Source organism: Glycine soja, chromosome 18, assembly GCF_004193775.1.
Source record: "Glycine soja cultivar W05 chromosome 18, ASM419377v2, whole genome shotgun sequence".
Lineage (NCBI taxonomy): Eukaryota > Viridiplantae > Streptophyta > Magnoliopsida > Fabales > Fabaceae > Glycine > Glycine soja.
This window is the reverse complement of record NC_041019.1, coordinates 10,692,235-10,716,080: the sequence shown is the minus strand read 5'-3', so window position 1 is coordinate 10,716,080 and position 23,846 is coordinate 10,692,235. Positions and strand designations below refer to the sequence as shown.

Below are 23,846 nucleotides of genomic sequence, written 5' to 3'. Positions count from 1 at the left end.
CCCTATTACCAACAATAAAATCGTCATGTAGTATTTGAAAATAAGACCCACGAGAATGATTTTGCATGTGTGTTATCCATGACGAAAGTTTCACATATGATTCTTCCCAATCGCCACATTCAATTGCAATCGCTTTTTGTTTCGTCATCCATGCTTTTCTATATGAAACCTTATAGGAAAATTCACTATTTATCCTTTCTTGAATCAAAGAAATTTTTATTGATGGATCTTCTCTGATCATGCCTGTAATTCAACTAATATATTAAAATAACAAATTAAAATAACAAATAACACAAAAGTACGATAATATGAACATAAAAACGTACCTACTACACAAGTCGCAATTAAATCTGAATCAAGCTTCTCATGGTCTTGTGTCATACTCATATTTAGTCATGTGTGCGGTCCACCCCATTGTGTCACTTTCCATGCATCAGTTTTTTTAGATAAAATTGCCCTCATATAAAAAGGGCAACGAGACTCTGCGCTTTTGTTGGGGCAACAAACGATATATTTGTGCGATTTGGTTTCAACAACCTTAAAACTTTGATGCACCTTCATCACATATTGTTTTAGTGCATTTTTTACCGCATCTTTACTGTCAAAATCCATGCCAACATATAATTCTTGTCCAACATTAAAAGTCGTTGGCATGTCCAAACCACAAATGTCTTCCTCATCCGGATGACTCCAATTGATATTGTTATAATGCAAAGCATCATTCCAAAATGGATTTTGAATTCCTGGTACACCTAATAATTTCAAAACAAAATCAGGTCAACAAACTACTGTGTCGGATACAACAAACCTAATATTGTTATAATGCAAAGCATCATAAAATTTACCTTCTGTTGGGTGAACAATTGAAACTGGTTCAATAATGTCAGTGCAATCATCGTCTGTATCAGATATTCCTTCAACGCTATCATCTTCATCCAAAGACTCTTCAACGTATGAGTTAGACGCAAGATAATCATCATCATCATTTTCATCATCATGTAAATTGTTTATATTTCTTGACAGTTCTGACTCATGATGAGATAGATTATGTCCACATGACGTAACAAAATTTGCAGAATGAAACATGGAACCACCGGCAACATCCTTTTCTACGTACAATTCTAGAACTGACATTTGTTGTTGTTGAAAACTTTCGATCATAGTTTCAACATCTCCGTCATCACAAATTTGCAAGGCAACATATTTTCCTGAAACTAAAAATCTACAACTTATAGTAGAAATGATTTCATTATTTTCTAACTTTACCTTATCTTCAAATTTTTTTCAAAGCATTGAAACTAATTCCGCGTTTAATCTAAATTGCCTTTTTACTGCCTTCAAATATTACACCATCATTGTCTTCATATACTCTTCCGTTGAAATACCACACTGTAATAATTGAATTCATGATATATCTACATCAACAAAATTAAAAATAATTAATCATAACAAGAGTAGTTTTTAAATAAATAACTGTATTTGGTTGCTTCATCTACTAACTTTAACTTAAACTACAGATTCAAATTTCATTCTAACTTCAAAAAACTAGAAAGGAATCAGGTAAATATTTGTAAGGCTTGTAAATAATTAAACATAATTAAAAAAACTTCAAAGTAAAAAACCTAATTACAAAAATTAATACGCTTAAACTTCACGTATTAATTTTTTGTCTAAAAAAAACAATTATTACTTCAATTAAATATTTTGTGAATGATAAAAATAAATAAATCTATTTGCTTGCACTATTAAACTTAAACTAGACATTGATACTTCATTCTAACAAAAAAATTATTACTCGAATTAAATAATTCTAAAAAAATTCCTTAACTTTCAAAACTGGAAGACTCACCTCTAAATATTTTTAAGTCAGAAATAGCATCAACAAAAGCTTATAACCCGAAGGGTCACACGTCAAATTTCTAAGCCACAAAAACCATGAACAAAGACGCTTACAAATAATTACTCATAACAATTTTAAAATAACAATTCTAATTCCAAAAATTATTACACTTAAACTTTACCTTCAATTTTTAGTCTAACAAAAAAATTTATTACTTCAACTAATATTTTGTCACTCATATAAATAAAAAAAAATTATTTGCTTGCTCTATTAAACTTAAACTGGACATTCATACTTTATTCTAAAAAAAAATTATTACTCTAATTCAATAATTTTTGAAAAATTCCTCAACTTCAAAATCAGCAACTATCACATATAAATATTCTTAAGGCTGAAATACCTTCAACAAAGGCTTATACATGGAAGAGTTACACTTAAAAAAATTTCAGACACAAAAACCTATTTCAAATAATTAGTGGTAATAATTTTCAAATACAAAATCTAATTCTAAAAATTACTACACTTAAATTTCAGCTTCAAATTTGATTCAAACCACAAAATTTATTACTTCAAAATAAATAAATTGTAAATTATACAAATTATTAAAAAAATTAAGTTGAAACAGCATGAAATAATGCTTCTAAAATTTTGACTCAATAAAATTTTGTTCCTTAAAATAAATACAAAAAATCCTTACTTTCAATAGAACTTTGAAGTTGAAGATGGAATGAACAAACTTCAAACTTCAAACAAACTTCAAACAAAGTGTGTTTCAACCTTTTCTTTCTTTCTTCAAACCAGTTTCTTTCTTTCTCTCTTGCTTCAAAATGTTGTGAAATTTGAAGTTATATCATGCTCCTATTTAAACAAAAATTACACACAGTCTGGCCATTATTAAAGCATGCAAAATTTCCCCGAAGTCATCTGCCATTTAACCATACATGTGATCCTCTGCAAGCCACACTGTATGCATGTGATCCTTGCACAGCTGCAATGCATGTGAACACATCTACAACTCTAGCCTTTCAGCCCTAGCCTGCATCACGAACAATGGTTCAGCCTTACCATGCATCATGAACAGTGCCCTAACCTATCTCGTAGGAAGCAATGGCAGGATTGCTTTTGTTAGCATGTCCCGCCATTGCTGTTGGCGGCTTGCCTACGTGGAGTACTTGCCGCAATTGGTGCTGGCGACACACGTCTGTAGCACTCCAGGTCAACAAGGTTCTCGCCATTGTGAATGGTGGCATCACTGGTCTCGCCATTCCTCTCGGTGGCACCCTTCCAGGTCAGCAATGTTCTCGTCATTGGAGATGGCGGCAGAGCTATCTCGTCAACGCAGCTAACGACATCCATGGAAAAACAAACCCCCTTTGTAGATACTTTGAAACCAGACCCTGATTGATAAATAATTTATAAAAGTAACTTTCTGTCGTAAATTTGCCAACTATAATGACCGTAAAGCTGATAAGGAAATCCAGTTGAGGATGCAGTGAAGTCTTCCTACCTTGATTTGATAGATTACTTTGACAGTTACTACTTTATGGGTGGAGCAATATTGACTCTACATCGGCAATAATAAGCTCAATTAATGAATATGTCGTATACCATTTTTTTTAAAGATGAGAAGGTGTATCTCGATTTTGATTCAATATGAAAAGGCTTAAATATTAAATTGATTCATGTAAATTAGCACATTTTTTATTTTCAGTCTTATAAATTCATGTTTTTAATTTTAATTTCTATAAGTTGGTATTTTTTTATTTTGATACATATCATTTACTTCTATTAAAAAATAATTGTCATTACAGACAGAATGATATGACAGTATGACATTGATCAACCACTGATACGTCAACAATAACATCATATTAATAATGACATTAGAGGAATTAAAAATATTTTTTTTTACAAAAAACTAAAAAAATAGAACTTAATGGAATTAAAAACAAAAGAAAAATTATAGAAACTTAAAATGAAAAATAAATAAATTACAGAGACAAGAAATGATTAAACAAACTTATAAGGACAGAAAAAGAATTTATTGGACAAAAAATGAAAAAATACATCATAAAAAAAAAATACTTCATCTAAAAAAGACTCATAGGATTTAATGTGCTAATTTTTTTCCATATTTTTTGCATTAGTTATTTTTAATATGACAATTGTTGTTCTTTAATTGTTTTGCAACACATAAATATTTAAAAATAGAAATATGCTCAACTTTAAATGACATAGACACAAACATTCTTTTTTTTTTTTTATGTTTAGTCTCTCCAAGTTCTTTTTTTTTTTATTTTTAGTTCCAATAATTTTTTTTTTCATTTAGTCCCTTTATGATTACCTACATTCATGACATGTGATGATATCATCTATGACACATGATGTTAGCATAATCTTTATAGCGGTGGTGAACGTCAAACTAAAAATGAAAAGTATTCACTTACAGAAAAAAAAATTGAAAAAAAATAAACTTTTAAGAACTAAAAATAAAAAATTGATATAAGGAATTCATCCTAATTGGTTAAATTTTTTTAAAATGATGTAAGGTGCTTTAAACTTTTATATCATCAATTAACTTAACTATTAAAGCTCCTTTATTACTCTAGCTTAAAAGTAGCTTTCAAACCCAAAAAATTCAGGCCAAACAAACCCACCATGTTCTGAAAGTTATGATGAGTGTCGGCAGTGTTGCTCTTATCAACATGAATAGCATGGGAAATGAAGTTTTATGTGACAATCATGCAAAATTGACATTATATGTTTTCTCGCAATGTCAAAAATAAATTAACTGAGAAACTTTTGTTCCATTCCTGTTAAACTAATCTATCTAGACAGCATTTGCACCCTAGACAGAAATAAATGGGCATTTTAAGCTGAGACATGTTCACATTCGAAAGCATTTTCATGACACATCTACCAAAGCTTGCACTTTAAGAGTTGGTTCTATCCACAGTCCATATGCAGAGGGAAGTTTCCTATGCAAATTGGCCACCCAATACTACATTAATATTGTCCATACCAGATGGATTGTAGTAACTACTTTATGGGTTATAGTGTTTTATGTTCTTAATTAGTATGTGTTTTAGATATTATTGAGATCAACTTCATTCTCGTGATCAATCCAAAGCATATAAGCTAACATAGTTCAAAAGTTATCAAAATGTAACAACTATATAGCTGAACTCACTTATAATGGTAACAAACAAGTCATGCCCTCTGCACGGAAAAATTAAGAATGAAATCTTTAATTTCGTCGGTAGCCCTATCCAACGCCGTCCGTCCATCTGCATCTTTTACATCGTATTTTGCTCCAGCTCTCAAGAGTTCTTCAATTTTTGGCTTGTCACTTTCTGAGGCAGCTAACAGGAGAAGGATGTCCACGGGGTGGATGTTTTGGCTTAGAAGAGCTTCCATTTTATCATATGTTCCTTCTACAGCGAGCATCCCCATATAGTTGAAGTACTGCAAAAGATTAAGAAATATGAATTATGATGTGATTATGAAGTACTGCAAAGGATTGTGATGTAATTATAAAATTTGTTAACACTGCTAGAACACAAAACCACTTTCCAATCACATGTATCTTCTTTTCCAGAACTGAATTTCCAAATTACAATTAGCTAGGAAAGTAAATAAAAGAAAAGGGAAAGGTAATCAGGCATTGAGTACAGTACATACTCAATAAAGTTGCACTGTTTCAACTGAATTATACACAAATAAATTTAGAGAGAAACTCACGAAATCTTTTACTAGAAATACCTGAAGGTCATAAAAAAATGGATATATGCTAATGCAGAGAAAAATCAGGCAATGCGTTTGCTTGACTTTTTTATGACAACATATATATGTTTTGGAGTTCTCAAGATATCAAATTTATGATGAATTCATCATACCATATCAGATATGTGCAGCGGATGAGAGAACTAAAGTTCAGAAATTGATAATCTAGTTACTAAATTTCAAAATTACTTATTGCATTGTTCATTCCTTAATTTAAAGTAACTTCAGAACTCGTATAAAACATTATCTAACATAGTTAACCTAGACATATATATTCCGTCTACTGAATATGTCTCAAATGAAGTGTTATCCAACATCCTCACCATACTGCTTCTACAGTGTATTCAGAAAATATTGCCGATCCTTCAATTACAATATCCAAATTCAGAGAAAGGGAATTCAAGCAAACCACAAGACAATCTAGAGTAACATACTTCCTAGATGGGAACAATGCATGATTAGGAGTTACCTTCATTACATTTAGAGGGAGTACTAGCCTAAGGTCTGTCTAAGCGGCATATCCTATGTAGTAATTTGTGGTAGTGGACTAGTGGGATCTGCACATTATTTATTTAACTTTACACTTAGAGATAGTTCTCACAGTTTACATGATTTAAGAATAGAAACCAACAAATAACAATGATTAATAAGGAATGAATGGAATGTGAATGTTCTTCTGTCTATTTCCAAGATGGCTTGGTAAGTGCCTTGGCATTCTTTGTGTATTACGTGACTACTGTGATACCGATACCTGGATCAGAGGTCTGATCCTTTTACATCATTTCATTCCATAACAATCTTCTTAATGAGACTTGATATAAGGTCTTTTGCTAATAAAAGAACGGAGAATGAATACATTATAGCTTAAAGTTGGGTAAAAAGCAGGCAGATTTAAGCACTTATTTATCTTAGCATTTCCATCCCATCTCAACTTTCCATCTTTATGGAAGGAATACACAATTACTTATCTATCTTCATTTCTGCCTCTTTCCTTCTACAATAATATTTCTTCTTTTTCTTTTTCCCTTTCCCTTCCCAGATTTTCTTAATCTAAAAAATACACTGTTAATAAAATTGTGATCTTGACCCTACTAGCTCTTCAATGAAGTTGGGCAATAAGCAGACAAATTTAACCACATATCATAATTATCGCAATTCCAACCCAAAAATCAATTTTCCATCTTGATGTAAGAAATACAAAATTGCCGTTATCTTTATTAATGCCTCTTTTCTTCCTCATTATATTCCTGCCTCCTTTTCCCATTCTCCATTTTTATTGTAAAAACAACTGTTACAAAATTCCGATCTTAACCTATAGCATTGAATCATGCATGAATGAATTTTATAGGAACCCAGGAAAGAGAAGTGGGAAATTGATAAAAATAAACAAAGGACATGAACAATTTTATTGAACTACCAAGAATGCGAGTAAGAATGCTCCTCTACGGGTTTCCCCTTCACAAAAAGAGTTTCCCATTTCACATTCTAATTCTGTGCATGTCCCTTTATCCATCTAATTGATCCCCTCTATCTAACTTCCTAGCCCTTTTAAAAATATGCACTCATTTTTCTCCTCAGCAAGTTGTATGAAATTGGAAAATCCTAATCCTAAATGAAAACAAAAATTATTCTCACATCTTAAAGCCACTCCAACATCACATAACAGCAATGCATCAGCACAATCCCTCATATCTCCACAAGTTCAAAACTTCAAATTTTCCAAACAAACATAGATAGAAACGTCATTCTTATCCCTTACTTGCTATAATCTCCCAACGTAAACAAAACAAAACAAAAAAAAACCAACAATGAACCTCCACACCAGAACCACATGCACAAGCATGACATAATTCCATACACACAACCAACATAAATGTGAACATCAAAACTTCAAATTTTCCAAACAAAAAACACATAATCGTCATTCTTATTAACCCTTATTTGCTATAATCTCCCAACATATATAAACAAAAACAACAACAATGAATCTCTACACAAGAACCACATCACAAGCATAAATGTGAACAATAACAACTTTCACTTTCACAACTTCAGACACCAACCTACCTGTTCCACGTCATCTCTATCAAAGTCATCACGGCCCTGGCTGCCATAGATGCCAGCACCTTTGGCATCAACACCGTTCTTGCCGAACCTGAACCAGCATGTGGCTTTGGAGCCATTAGAGGGTCCAATTATTCTAGAGGTGAGGCTATGCAACCCAACTCTTTTTCTGGTGCCCAGAAACCGTGAGGCCAAGTTTGAGGCAGAGACGTGGGGTGAAGAGAAGGCATTATTGAGCTTGGAAGTGATGGGGTGGTGGGTGATGCATGAGATAGAAGCCATTGTTGTTGAGCTGTGAAACAAGCTTGGGTTGTTCCACTTTGAGTTCACTTGTGTTCTAAGTTGCTATCCACCCACGTGTCTTCTGAAACTTGAAGATAGATGGGGAAGTGATATCGAGCTTTTCACGCACTCAGTCTTTTTTGCAACAACATCCACCCCCTTCACATTTTTATTTATTTTAAATATCCAAAAATATCCTAATGATTTTGTTTGATAGGGGAGAAAAAGTAGGTAAATAAAAAAAGAAAATAAGAGAAATAGGTAAGAAATGAAGAGGAATATATATTATTTGGTAGGAGAGAAATAAAATGAAAATAAAAAAAAATATTTAAATTAAAGTGGTTTGATATGTTAAAAAAAAGAAGAAATTACAATAAAAAATACATGAATATCCTTTTGTGTGCACAGGAAACCCACGAGAGTGAAGGGATAGCATAGTAATTAGATTCAACAATGCAAAAATCCATTCTTTTCTCACCAACTGAGAGGGGAAGTACTGTGAATGAGACCTACTGAAATTTTCAAATATTTGATAGCTATTTCGGCTTTGCCTAACTGGTGAAATTTCCAAATATTTGATAGCTATTTCGGCTTTGCCAAACTGGTGAAATTTCTTTTAAGTTTGTAACTTCCACATTCTTCTCTTCTCTTCCGCAACACTTTAGCGCTCCTAAACTCATCCCATCCCGTCTCTTCTTTCCTTTCCATTTTGGTTCCCCCTCTTCCACCATAAATATATTGATTAAAAAGAAAAAAAAAACAAAAACAAGACATTAGGGGACTATACCAAAACCCATGAACAAGGATCAATCAACAAAACCTGTAGTTAGGATCGCCTAATCTATTGTCCATATAATCAGCTATACAAAAAGAGGAAATTGAATCTCACCAAGAGAAACTATTAACAGTAGTAAGACCATGATTAGCTAGATTGTCAACGCAACAGCTACCTTCACGGTAAATATGGGAAATGCGAAAATGAATTTGAGAAGTAAAAAAAGACAATTCAGCCAGTGATTCCTGAGTTTCCAGGGGACAAGAGAAGGCTTGTAAAAGGACAGAACGACTAAGGTTGAGTCGGTCTCAAGCCAAAAAAAGTTCAGCCTTTCTGCCAAGTTGTTTTAACTGTCAAAATGGCACCCCAAAGCTCAACAACAAAGGTTGTAGATATACCAATATAACTGCAAAAGCTGCCTAGAGCCTTCCCAAAATGGTCTCTAAACAGACCAACACAGGTATTGGGGGGGGTGCCAAATAATTGCAACCTTTTGTGAAGCTTCCAATGATAGAGATGGCTGGTGCAATTTGTAGAATGATGCCCAAAGGAGAGAGCTTTTGATTCTGAGAAAGAGGAAATAGATAATTTAGTTTCTGATATTATATATCTTTTGTATATTAATCCTTAAATTCAAAATAATCCATATCTTTTATATTCATTATGTAAATAAATTTCAGTTGTTAAAATCTAATTTCCTTTAAATGTCTATTTAGTAAACCTAGTCCACTTAAATAATCTCATGTGACAAGTTTAAATTCACCTCAGCAATTCATGTGATAAGGACTGAATTAAAAAATTAAAAAAAAAATTAAGTTAAAAAGCATTCAAAAATGAAGTAAAGGCAATTTCCCGAAGCGGTTTTATTATTCTTATTTCCACAGATTGTCATCTCTTCCTTTTAACAAGTTCATAAAAGAAACTCCACTCGCCTACACACACTGTCACACAGACCCTATCAATAATCTGAAAATAAAGTTTCGTTATTTTTTTTTTAGCGTGAAGAATTTGGAGGAAGAGGGTAGTTGAGTTTCAATTCGAGGTCTTGCAATGGCACCCAGTTTTGACTTTGCTTCTAGCCTCCTTTGCACAGAGGACAACACCGTTTTCGACGAGAGCCATAATAATGGGGGTACGATGATGTCGATGATGGGGATGTGTGAGGACACGTGGAGTCCTAGGAAGCGCCACTTTGATGAAGAGCCAGATGAGTTGCCATTGCTGAGTGATGAAAGCTTGGCGATGATGGTGGAAAAAGAGTGCCAACACTGGCCTGGTTTGCGTTGCTTGAATAAGCTTCAAACTGGGGATTTGGACTTCGGTGCCAGAATGGAGGTCGTTGATCGGATTCTCAAGGTGAGTTTGACAGTTTTCCTTTTTCTTCTTTCTTTAATCACTCCAAAGCTCTAATCTTTTTTTTTGTTTTGTTTTCACTGTTTTGTTGGTCTGAGATGAAATCTGAAATCTTTGGGGAGCGTTTTATTTGAATTTCAAATTCCAGTGTTTGATGATGAATCGATGATTCCCTTGGTACCATTTGGGGTTTAAATTGCAAGTTCTGAAGCTGATTGAATGGAAATATTTTGTTCATGTGTTTAAAGATGTTCAAAACTAGGCTCAGAACTTTGGATTTAGCTTGAACCGAGGATTATTTAGTATTTATCTAATTGTCTTTTACCATGATCTAACTAAAGATTATCTAACTTTGGATTTGGTCCTCTATGTGGATATCTATCTATAAATTACTTGGACCGATTCCTTTGTGCATATGACTTACCAGTAAGTCGAGGATTGAAGAGAAGACAAGATTATTCTTTTTTTTTTAAAACAGATTATTTTTTCCTCTGGTTGTGATCTAATGTTTTTTCTTCCAATCGCAGAAAGGAAGAGTTTGGACAATGCAATTAATGGCTGTGGCGTGTTTATCATTAGTTTGGAAAATGTTTTTTATTTTTCTCTCAATGTTTGCAGGTAGGATGGGGTCCAATCACAAGATTAAAAAAAATACATGGGTTTTACTTTGTTACACTGTGATAATTTTTTAGTTGATTACTTTTAATAGATGATAAATGCTGATGATGGTTGTTTAGTTCATGTGTTAATTCTTCACACAATAGCCCTGTTGCCAAAAGGAGGAAGTTAAACAAAACCTGTGGAGCTGACCTGTTGTAGTGATGTGGAGTGGGGATTTTACCATCATACATAGGATGCTTTTCCCAAAAAATGGACATCATGTGTGATTTATGGAAGATGCCCCCCTGAAAGCAATATCAAAATGAGCCAGGAACACATATGTTGAAAAAATTTATTTTTTATTTTCTCAAAAAGAAAAAAGAGACCCTAGTGTAAAAAATACAAAAAACTATTTTAAGGTGAGGTGGGTCATGAGGGGAAGATGGGTGATCAAGTGAACAGTCCAATACATTGCATGCTATTGGCATGAAGTGAGTAATCACCAGCTGTTAAAACTATATTAAAGCTTTCAATACCAGTTTCTGCAGTTGCAGAAATATGAGTTTCTAAAGTCATCCAATAGTTGCTTCCAATCTGAAAAACCGTGGTGTCTGCAGGGGGTTTGGGTTTTTTGGGGGTTAGGGTTTTGGAGGGGAAAGTTGGGGGCAGTGGTGGCACCGGGAAGAAGGTGGAGAGATGACATTGGGAAGGGGAGAAAGGGAGAGGGAGAAGGAGAAGAAGAAGATGAAGATGAAGGATGATGAAGAAGAAACACAGGGGTTGAGTGCCACGTTGGATGGTCTACGTGACACTAAATTGCCAACAATGCACTTCACTAACGGCATTACTTGAATCTAACGACGAAGACAATTTTGCAACACTTATACAAAGATATGGATTATTTTGGATTTAACATTAAGTTAGGGATTAATATGCAAAAAAAGGTACAGGGACTAAATTGCCTATTTACTTTTCTATGTAGAAGTTTCTCACATGCCAAACTCACTTCCACCCTTTTCAATTGAGCAATAATAAACATACAACTCACTCACTTTTTTGTTCTTTGCCTCTACCTTTTTCATCATATCATATATTATATTTTATCATTCTTTTTATTTTTTCTATTTCTTTTTATATTTTTCCTCTGAAATGATGTGAAAGTTTAACATTAATATTTCTCCTTTCAAATTTTCTCATTTTATGTCTGTGTTTGCATCTTTTGTGAACACCTTTGTTTTAGCTTTTTGTAGATTTTATACAAATTAGTTTTCATAAGAACTACTTTAAGGAAATTAATTTTCATAATATATCACTAATTTCAAAGCATACATCTAAAATTAATTTTTAGGAAGAGTATTTTGTAAAACAAAAATGTTTAAATATATTTTTATTCTCTCATATTTTTTATTGTGCAATTTGATATAGTAATGTTAACATAGCAGGTTAGTAATTACATAACGTTGATTTGCTAACAAGACAAACAACATGATAGTTTGAAACTTGTTGACATAACACAAGTGCCAAAATATACTTTTCTTTTTCTCATTTTTTTGAGTGTGCAATTTGATATGTTCATTAGTTTATTGTCAAATATTTAACAAAAATTGTTAACAGAACATGTTAGTAATTACATGACATTAATTTGCTAACATGCTAACAATACAAACTGCATGAGAGTTTGATACTTGTTGACATAACACTAAGGACCAAAATATACTTTAATTCTCTAACTTTTTTGACTATGCAATTTGATCTAGTCATCAGCTTATTGTCAAATTTTTAACAAAAATTGTTAACATAACATGTTAGTGATTACATGGCATTGATCAGTTTATACTAGATCTTTCAACCTTTTCCCGACAAAATTCTCCAATCACCATTCTCCATTGTCGAAGGCATTTCAAAACCCATGAGCCACACCTTAGACCCCTCCCACCTCCTTTATTCTCCATGAAGACTCCTTCATCGACGACAACAACTATCGCCTCCCCTTCCCATTCTCCAGCAACCCCCCGTACATCGTCATCGTACCCACAAGCCCATTCACATTCGTGCCAGCTAACAAAGTGTCATTTACCAACCCAAAGGAGCACCCCTTTGCTCCCTTCCCTTCCCTACCCTAATTTCATGTTTAATTTTTTACTTGATTTCTCTACAGTTGAAAAAAGAGATGGGCTCAACAAGACTTCCTAGGTACAACCCCGACCTAGCAACAATACATGTTCCCCTTTCGTTGTCGTATATTCATCTCCGCTTCTCTTTGATGTTCGTCTCTCTATCACTCGCAAATGGATCTAGGAATGAATTTGGGCCATGGGTTAAGAACAAGAGCAACAACCATCAAAATGGGAAATAGACCTAAGAAAGGCTCTAATTGTAATGCCCTAAAATTTCGATAACAAAAAAATAGATGTTTGATGTATTTCTTGTATTATTTGATTACTCGATTAATTTGGATGAGTTGAGGTATTGTGTGAATAAGCCATGTGTAATTTTCTTGGTGTGGATGTTGAGTTATGTGGAATTTTATTGACTTAGGCTGAAATTATGAGATTTCAAGTTTTACCTAAACTTGTTCCGGTAAAATTGTGATCCTGGATTCGTTAACCGTTGGATCACCTTCAAATTTGGATTGTAAGCTTGCAACTCAAGTCTGCACGTTTTTACTATTGAGATTTTCAAAATAATATTTGAAGTGTGAGATATGATATATTATAAAAGCAGTAAAATATGTTGGAGCATAATTCGCCCAGAACTCGCCCAGGCGAGTCTGAGTTGGATCAGCTCTCCTAGGTGAGCAAAATTTCACCTGGGCGAGTCTTGTAGGCTACAAATACGTCCACTAGCGTAAAAAACCCATTTTGCTTCCTTCTTCGCTCCTAAACCCTCACCCAACACCCCCAACCTCCTCATCCACCATCATCGACCTCCGATGACTGCCACGAGCTGCCATTACTTGCCGCAAGACCACTGCATGAAAATGAACACTTTAATCGAAGTGAAATCTTCAAAACTCAACTCGAGGATTTGGTAGAGAATGGAGCCTCCAATCCTCCCTGTGCGGTTTCTTGGAGGTAACCATGATTACTAAGCATTCTCCTAGTTAGTCTGAGCTTATCTTTGCATCTCTTGTAACTTGGATACCATTATTGGATGTTTTTACACTTTCTTTGAAAGACCCTTGAAAATGAGACGTTGTAAAAGTTGTCTTTTATAAAATAGACTTTGTTTTTGTAACCTTCACTAAACCCTGATCACAATGGCATAATCGGAATTTCAAATTGACGTCTCTTTGATGTGGATCTCAAAACACCCCTTTAGCCCTTTTTTTAAATTGAATGGGTATTTGACCCCAAATGTTGATATTAACCTTATAGGTGAGGGGAGTTTATTGTTTGTTTACAGCTTTTGATATCATAGTTGGGGTCAAGGAACTCAATTATGGGGATGTATGTTTGTCCCTATGCATGTTGGTTTTCAAGAAAAAATGTGTTTTTAACTAATGGATGTGATATATTTGTTATTGATGTGCACGTTAGTTTTCAATAAAAATTGTGTTTTTAACTAATGGGTGTGATATATTTTTTATTGATGAATGAAATTATCAATGATGTTGTCGTTATAAGATTGAAATTTTTGGGAAAAGTCTTAATTACAGAGGAGACTCTTTATATTTGTTATTTTATTTACTTTTTTTAATTAAATTTTAAATGAGCATAAGAGTTTTGTTTTGAATATCATAATTATCCTTTTTAATTTATAATTTTCCTTAAGATATTAGTCTCGTGATATTATGGATGGTTGTTGTATGAGGTTTGTGTTGTTTGAAGACCTGGGGAATGTGAATCCCAGGCATGAATTTTTAAGTATGTATGCGGAATGCGATTGCTTGTCATGTTGATGATGATATTGAGATGATATTGATGTTGATGATGATATTGAGATGATGTTGATGATGTCATTGCGATGATGTATGTTGTGTATGCACATGGGGTGCAGTGACCATGTTGGATATCCCTGGAGGGAGAAATAGAGTGTTTAAAGAGTTTTAAGCATACCAGGAGAAAGAAGGGAATGACTTAGAATCTTTAATTATCCATGGTTAGTGCATTGATGATGCTCATGTTCCATACTTCATATTGTATGGAAATAGTATAAACTTTGTCAGTAAGTACTCGTAGCCTTTTATGAGGAAAAATACTTGTACTTGGGGCATATCACTCGGTTTGAAACTTCCTTGAGACTTAGGTTGATCACCATGTGGGGGAAGTTACTTGTGCACGACAGGGTGATCTCGATATTTGTTGTCTAGTTGTCCTAAGTGAGAGTGTCCTATGGACACGTTTAGGCTATTTCCTGATAAATGGTACCACATTGCATTTTAAAGTTAAGTTAGGTACATGCATCATTTTGAGCATAATTGATTTGAACTGTGGAAAAGTCATGACTAGTTCGTTAAGTATATTGATGGATTATTGAGAATGATTGTGGTTATTGTTATTGTTTTCTTTTTAATCATTGTCATTTGATGTTTGTTGATCTTTTATAATAAACTCACCCTTGTAATTTTTGTACCGTGTGGTTGGTGCCTATGATGATCTCGAACTTTCATTCATAGGAGCACATGAGCAGCAGTAGGTGACTTGGAGGGAAGTCTTTTGTTGGAGCCGCCAAGCCAATGCGATAACGTTGAAATTTATTTTGGGAAAGAGTTGTATTTTGTTATCAACTCTTCCTTAGTTGGCTCCTTGATTGGGCATGTAAGTCCCAAGTTTATATATATGTAAAAATTGAATTAGTGTTCTGACATGTGAATTATATATTTGTATGTATGTATGTATGTATTCATGTGTTTGTGTGTTCTTTGATTAGTGTATATAGTGAAAAATTTATCATCGTTTTCATAATCAAATTAATGGAGCTTTCACTTAAAATTGAAATGTCACATTTTATAATGAGTGATGTCGTAGCGGCAAAGCGAGTTGTTACACTGACGGGTTCAACCATTTAGGTATGAATCTCACAGTGACATTGGAAGCTCCAAATTTCTCTCCATTATCCTCCTGTGGTGAAAATGCCTAAACTTGTAAAAGAGAATACAAATGCAAGATTTATGTGGCATTGGTGTCGGTATGGATCTATCCATGCATCGACCCTCATGGCATGGGAAAGGAAAAAAAAGGTTGAAGAGATTGTGGGAGAAAAGAGAGACAAGATGGAGGTAAGGAAGGAAAAAGAAAAAAAACACCACCGTCGATTGAAGGTGGTCAAGGGAGTTACGACAAAGATTTGGGGGATTTGGTGTGAACAAATGTATAGTAACAAGATTGATCTAATGGTTAAGAATTATGGTTTATTATAGACCACTTATCAAGTGGTCTACCCTAGAATTGGCCCCAAAATATACTTTTGCACTCTCACTTTTTATATTGTGCAATTTGATCTACTCATTAGTCTATTGTCAATTTTTAACAAAAATTATTAACATAGCATGTCAGTAATGTAATGTATGATATTGATTTGCTAACATGCTAACAAGGCAAACAACATGACAATTTGACACTTGTTGACATAACACTAGGGTCCAAAATTATCCAATCATGAATTTGTAGGGAGCAACAAAAGAATAAAGATACAACAATTCAACAAATTGCAAGTGTCGATTTGGCTACTAATGGAAGTGTCTAGTTCCAAAATGTTTAGGTATAATTTTGGATTTAGTAATTATCCAAAATAACAACTAAATAGAAGGAAGTTGAGTTTTAGAATGATTTAAATGTGTCTTAAGTCCCTGTAAGTGTTTTTTTTTTTCATTTTTAATTAGTCCCTATAAATTTTTATTTTTTTAGTTTTGGTTCCTGTGAGATTTTTTTGTTTATTTTTTGTCCCTATAAGTTTGCATCTTTTTCAATTTTAATCCATTTAAGATCCTAATTTTTTTCATTTTTAGTTATTATAAGTTTGTGTTTAATTATAGAGACCAAAATTGAAAAAACGTGTACTTATAAAGACTAAAAATGAATAAAAATTCTTACAAGGATCAAAATTAAAAAGAGACAAACTTACAAAGACTAAAGATAAATATAAAGACCAAAATTAATAAAATGTGAACTTAAAAGGATATATCAAAAACATATTTAAACATTTTTTAATTTATGAATCTAGATATGAATCATACAACATGTGTGTATATATACAAGAGTTCCTCTATTCCTGGTTTTTGAAAGTCATGGTTGTTGGGTTATACAATTCAACACTGAATCTTCGTACCATATCTTTCCTAGTTTAGATTTAGAATCATGGTTGTCCTTGGACAAAGTATGCTAGTTGCAGCCTGAATGGTGTTTAGTATTAGTTGACATTGATGTTATACAATTATGCCTACAAGTGTCCTTTTACCTACCCAGTCTTGTTCTAATTTTTTGATGTTGTACAATTTTTTATGCAAGTCACATACAGATTTGAATTCTAGGAGTAACACACTTTTCCAGCAAGTTGGAGCTTTAGTGGAACCTTTGAGATTTGAATTCTCAACTGAACTATTGTTCCATCATTAACAATTTGAAACCTTGATCTCCTTTCTTTCTGCCAGGTTTATGTAATTAATCTGCTCGTCAATTCATTATTTAGTAAAAAGGAGAGCTAGCAAGCACTATGCCAAAAAAAATGTAATAGATATGTAGAACCTTTTTGCATGTATAAAATCAGCTAGGTTGTCTGTGATGCAAATGATTGCCAATGCCCTTGAAATTACTAGGGTAAGAAATGCAACGCAGTTTTAATTAAGAGAGAATAAGAAAACAAAATAAATATGAAAACAAGAAACTTAGGGGGTGTTTGGTTTGGTTGTTTTCTGTTTTCATTTTTACTGAAAACAGAAAACGGTGATGAAGATGTGTTTGGTTTGATTTCTGAAAACATTTTCAGTGAAAATGAAAACAGGAAACAACTAGAAAATGAAAACAATAAATTTTCGTTTTCAGTGTTTTCAGTTAAGTACAGAAATCTCATTTCGGTTAAAATGAAATTGCGGTGACAATGAATGTAGTTTTAAGCAAATCTAAAAATACAAAAATACAATAAATCAATAATATCATAAATTTTCAGTATTTTTATTTCATGAAAACAGAAAATAAGAAATCAAACCAAACATGTTTTCAGAATTCAAATTTTTATAAAATGAAAACAGTTTTCAGAAAATGAAAACAGGAAATGAAAACAGAAAATGAAAATGCAAATCAAACACACCCTTAAAAACTAAGGTCAAAAGACCTGTGGGCCCACCACCCTTCCAGTGTGATACTCTGATTTTTGTTTATGAATTAATCATATTAGGTAAACTCTCGTTTTAGTAAATAATTTTGAATTTATGTTTTTAATTTTTGAATTTTATATTTTTGTTTTAAGTCCATTAACTTTTTTCTTACTTTTAGTCTTTTAATTTTTTTTATTCTTATTTTTAACTCTTTTAAGAGATTAAAAATAGGAAGAAACAAAAAGTTAATAAACTAAAAGTAAAGACTAAACAATTTTAAAAACTAAAAATAAATAAATAATTTAAAAAGTTTAAGAATTAAAAAGATAATAAACCTTCTTATATTAAAATACATTAATATTAGCAGGCATGCGAACCAAGTACATATGTATTATGGGACCACCACGTACGCTTCATTTATAAATTAATCACATTAAAATACATTAATACTAATAGCCATGTGTAAGCTTAAAAACTAATGAACCAAGAACCTATGGTTTATGGGGTCACCACGCTTCCATTGTGTCACTCTGATTTTTGTTTATATATTAATCATATTATAATATACTAATACTAGCAGTTATGTGTAAATTAAACTTCAAAACTAACTATTCAAAGACTTGTGGGCAGTGACGGATCTAAAAAAATTTGTTAGTAAAAACAAAAAATAATTTATATTTTTTTCATAGAAAAATATATTTAATTTTTTTATAAAATACATAATTTTATAAGAAAAATTCAATTTATTCTATTTTTTATCTCTTAATTTACTATATTAGTTTAAAAATATGTCTTATGAGAGCAAATAAATTATTTTTAGTAAAAAAGAACACTTCCGTTGCGTCCCTCTTATGTTTGTTTATACATTAATCAAATTATAATATATATATTAACTAGCACTATGTGTAAACATAAAAACGAACCAAAGACAGGTGGGTTATGGGGTCACCACGCTTCCGCTGCATCACTTTTATTTTTGTTTGTACATAAATCGTATCATACTAGCAACCTCGTGTAAACTTAAAAACTAACGATTCAAGGACCTGTGTGTTGTGGGTTCCCTAGGTTTTCACTGAGTCACTCTGATTTTATTTATAAATTAATCATTTCATAATAAATTAATACTAGCAGTGTTAAGAATCCATGGATTAAAGAGATGAAGATGTTAAGAGATGAAGATGTTAAGAGATAAAGAACATATTGATACTGATGTGATAACATATTGAATTGATCTCCTATTTATAAAACCATTTTGTAACTAACTCTTAACCGAATAGGTAACTAACCTATATTCTAATAAGGAGCCATGTGTAAACTTAAAAGACTAACGATTCAAGAACTTGTGGGTTATGGGCCCACCATGCTTCTGCTATACCACTATGATTTTTGTTATAAACGAAAAAAGTTATAATACATTAATACTAATTAATACAAATAACTACGTGTAAACATAAAAACTAACATCAAACTGCAGGATGAGTGTAATGTATAGAACTCTTGCAAAGTATGAGACTATGAGGCCAAATTCAACTAATAAATCCAACAGATTGGAAAGGTAAAGTATCAATCTCAGTGATAGTGGCAAAATTGCAACCCACATTGTTCACATTTGAACATGAAATGTAGCCACTAAAAAATCCCTCTAATTTGGTATTATGCGGGGCTACACATCTCTTTTTATACTTAATATATATAATTATATCAACTCACTCCACAAATAATATGTGGAGAAAGTAAGTATCTTTCTGTGTTGCATTTTCTCGTGTACGTATTAAGCCAATATTGATATGTACTTTTTCAACCAAATAGCAATGCCTTCTATCAAGTCCAAGCTCTAAATTTACATTTGTTCAGGGAATGATTTTTTATTGCCATACCATGTCTTGAATAACTTGTATTATTTACTAGATAAGTGCAGAAACATTTTTCTTCGATATTTAGCACATGAATTTCTCCTAACAGTCCTAACGACAATGACATAGAGCATGTAAGTTAATCAATGCTACCCAAATATTAAAGCTGAACTTCTAAAGTTCTAAAATAGAGTGATGTTGTGGAACTTTTTCTGGCAAGATGAAATGGAATGATAGAATGGATTATGGTAAAGAAATAAAAAGTCTGAATGAAAGGAAATTTCTTAGCATATAGATTATTGTCGTATAAGTATAAAGAGTGAAATAGTGTAACAATCAAACAAAAGTATCTTGTATAGATACAATGAAATTGACATAAAATAGAAAGAAGAGGAAAAAGAGTTAATAAGGGAATGGTGATCTTATTATATTTTTGTGATGACAGTTTTTGGGCTACCAATTTTTTTGCAGAATGGAATAGGATTAGTTTTAAGCCTCATTTTTTGAACAAAAAACTAAACTCCTAAAGGATTTCTTTTTCAATATTTTTTTGTTTCCTTTGGAGTTTGAACACCCAATTCATTAGTTGGTGTGATTCTGGGAGGGCAAATCCTTCCTACGATGCACTTAACTGCTTCTTCTTTAGACGAAGCACACAACACTTGGAAGTACCCTCGAATAAGTCCAACATCGAAAAGAATAGAAGAAAGGATCGGCTATAAAACTAAGATGTGTATGACCTTGCATTACAGTTATCTGGAGGGAGTCAATGGTTGATCAGTTCATGGCCTAGGAATCTTTATTTTCCATTTAATCTCTCACCACACTCATGGGAATACCTATTTGAAATGTTAAGCAACATCTTTCATCCGTGATTAATACAACAATGGTAAATTTGATTTTGATGATAGCAAATCGGATTAATATCATGAATAACAATATAGTCAAAGTGAACCTCGAGTAATTACATTATGAATGCAAGGAATGACTATATGTTTGTTGAAATGCTTCACGTTTAGTTTATTGGATGTTCTGAACAGAAAAAAAGAGTATTTCATTATGAATGCAAAGAATGACCATAGGCTAGTTTATTGGATGTTCTGAACAGAAAAAGAGGTGTATTCAAAATATTGATTTTTTTAGAAAAGTTACCAACAATTCGGAGAAGAAAAAAAGATAGTTACCTACAGAGATCCATTCTTTTAGAGTATTCCACAGCATAGGTATGGTAACTATCTTACACTCAGCTTCCACACAGAGATTTTGATACCTCACTTCCACTGTGGGCAAATTAATACCAACTCTATAGAGCAAAATAATAAATAAAAGTTTATTAACCATCTTCAAATTTACAAGATAAATTATCACTCTACTGGGTATTTAGAGGTTTAGTGGACACCATTCCACCATATATTATGACACTAAAATTCAATTTTCTCATAAACATCAAACAAAGCTGAAGTAATTCTCTCAAAGGTGTTAGGTGGGTAGCCTTTGGATTTCAGCCCATTGTAACGCTTCTCCTCGTCATTATCAACTTCTTGTTGCATAGGATTGATGCTTGAAATGCTCCGGCTTGAGGCATGACTTCTAGATGAGGACCTTATGCTCCTTCCTATCTCAGACAACTCAATTCTCACTTCTCAAAGACTCTATCTCTACACTAATTAAGGGGATTAAAACTCAGATATATGTGGAATGCATGATATTTTCCACTTCTGGACATTATATAGAAAGCTCCATGCTGCGTTTATAAGCTTGATAGTTGCCTTTGATAATGCAATGCATTATGTCATGTGAATGGGGAATTGAACATGCTGTTAAGGGTATCAAATGAAAAGGAATACAATTACAAACCTTTTTTATATTATTATTGTAACTGAGCTTTCACTGATACTTTATTTAATCACCAAAGTCCATGCTGAGACATGATTGAAAATATTTTAGTAAGAAACAGGAAGGTATACGTGGTCAGCATGTTTCTCTCTTCCACGCGGAACAAGAACATCCCGTCTCACAACCACTCAAAATGATTTCTTTTTAATTCAATCATTCATCAAAATCACCCTTGTTTGCACCAGCAAGCATGAAAAGATATCTGTGCACCACTCATCTGAGGTTCTTCGATCAGTATGGATAGAAAAGTTACTCAGTGCCCAATGTTGAACTAAGTGATTGAAGTCCCACATTCGTAGGAAAAGATAACAGCAGTTTAAGACTTCTTTTTTATCTTTTCTGAACAGAATCAAATGATCATTGGCTAGAATTTTCCTTATTTACACTTATGCTATAAGATTCATTTATTTCATAACACAACTTTCTATGCTATAAATTTTACCAAGCTTCATCTCTTAGATCATTTTCAAGGACTTTAGATAAACATTATTTTTATGTATCTTTTTTTATATTTAATAGATTTTAGGTAACATTGTGGTTACCTAGCAAACCGGTATGCAGTAACTCAAACCTAGGTAGGTAGCATTGTGGAATTTGTATCATTAAAGATCAAGAAGATGCAAAAATGTGTCAAGAACTTTTGTTGCCAAACCAAGAATCATCCCCTAAAACAACCAAGTTTTTTGAATGTTTCTGCAACCAGGTTCAGCACATTGAGCATGGTTTATGCTCAAAGATTACTAAGATTTCACGGTTGGAATCTGCATAATTTTATGTAGTGTTAATTTTGCCCCCTTTTGCTCTTATGAGTGCGGATTTCATTATCTCCTAAAAATCCTACTTCAGACTTTGTCTCCCATTTGGTAAACTCATGAATCATGGGATATAGCACCAACACTCTGGACTCTGCTCTAATTTCTTTTGTTAATGTAAGAAATCAAGTTGAATATATATTATCTCTGTGTAATATATATTCAACTTCATGTCTAACAACATCAAGGTTATCACATGAGTCATCATTTAACCATTTAAAATTACAACAAATCAAGACCCTAACTGTCACAAAGAAAATAATTGAAATGAAAAGAAAACTGAATCAGAACAGAAGATAAATCTTAAGCTGAATAATGAGGTGAAGAACTAATGCATAAACCTAATGGGTAAGGGTGTCTGTTGCATGACCAAATCCCACATCCAGTAATATACTAAGTGGAAGCAAATTGTTTACAATATAAAAAGAAAGGACTGCAATTAGCTTTAATAACGTTTGATTATCACAAAGCAAACTATTCTTTCGCCTTTTACTAAAGAATATCGAGTACTTGTCACTTGGAAGGTATTTATGCAAATGTATCACTTCTGCTGATAACAACATTTTTGTTGAACTGCTATTTCTAAATCCATAACTAACGATTGTTATTGATGTATTAGAAACATATTTTGATCACTCTTGTTTTCTGCTTCTTTTTGTAAGTTTTATTTGGTATCATTAATGAAAACTCACCAAATAAATGCACTGAAGATTGATTACTAGCGACCACGACACTCAAACATATTATTACGATGTTTGAAATCTAAATGTTATGCTATATTGTGTACTCATTTTCTTAATACTTTTGTTTTTATGGTACATGGAAGAAAAAAAAAAAAAACAAGTTTTTGATATATTAAGCCCACATTAAGGACATGATGTGGTACTAAACTGTTTACACTAATGTCATGCATTTTAACAAATCAAACGAACCCTTAAAGTGGCATACACCAATTATTGTATAAGGGCGTTCAAAACAGGACCTTGCAATTGCAATCTTAATTTAATTTTTTTTCTGTTCTGTAACAATATTAGGTAAATGCAAATGGTGTGTCTGCAATCATCAATTAAAACTTCAGTTACATCCTCATCTATGTTGAAACAAGATTCATGCTTCAAAATTAAAATCAGTCCATTTTCCCAAATAGCGGCTTGTACTATCTCAAATATCCATGGCTACTTCTTAATCTAACTCCTTCCCTCTTGAACCAATATCTTAGCTTTCATGCATGAAGGCTGTTTTTGCCATGCAAATCATGCCTTGTCACCGCTTTGCCTTCAAGGATTGAGATACATAATGCAAGATTGGTAGTGGGGTGTTGTTGAGTTCAAGG

General features: G+C 32.7%; 2 protein-coding genes and 1 pseudogene across 5 annotated transcripts; 2 read left to right on the top strand and 1 right to left on the bottom strand.

The window, feature by feature from the left end:
* Positions 1-4,921: 4,921 nt before the first annotated feature.
* LOC114394925 (protein LHCP TRANSLOCATION DEFECT-like) lies at positions 4,922-8,119 on the bottom strand. Its single transcript, XM_028356609.1, has 2 exons — positions 7,691-8,119; positions 4,922-5,305 (listed from the first exon to the last, which is right to left on the bottom strand). Exons 1-2 carry the CDS (start codon positions 7,967-7,969, stop codon positions 5,051-5,053), a joined length of 534 nt encoding a protein of 177 aa, XP_028212410.1. The 5' UTR covers positions 7,970-8,119; the 3' UTR covers positions 4,922-5,050.
* A 1,485-nt stretch (positions 8,120-9,604) lies between these two features.
* On the top strand, positions 9,605-15,551 carry LOC114395701 (cyclin-D4-1-like). 4 transcript variants are annotated; one of them, XM_028357536.1, is made up of 3 exons: positions 9,606-10,100; positions 10,625-10,715; positions 15,316-15,551. In XM_028357536.1, exons 1-3 carry the CDS (start codon positions 9,795-9,797, stop codon positions 15,333-15,335), a joined length of 417 nt encoding a protein of 138 aa, XP_028213337.1. In that variant the 5' UTR covers positions 9,606-9,794; the 3' UTR covers positions 15,336-15,551. The 4 variants fall into 4 exon arrangements, with proteins under 4 accessions (XP_028213336.1, XP_028213337.1, XP_028213340.1 ...); XM_028357535.1 differs by lacking the exon at positions 15,316-15,551 and having other exon boundaries at positions 9,605-10,100; positions 10,625-11,759; XM_028357539.1 differs by lacking the exon at positions 10,625-10,715 and having other exon boundaries at positions 9,607-10,100.
* Positions 15,552-22,961: 7,410 nt separating this feature from the next.
* Positions 22,962-23,086, top strand: LOC114397822 (annotated as a pseudogene).
* Positions 23,087-23,846: the final 760 nt, after the last annotated feature.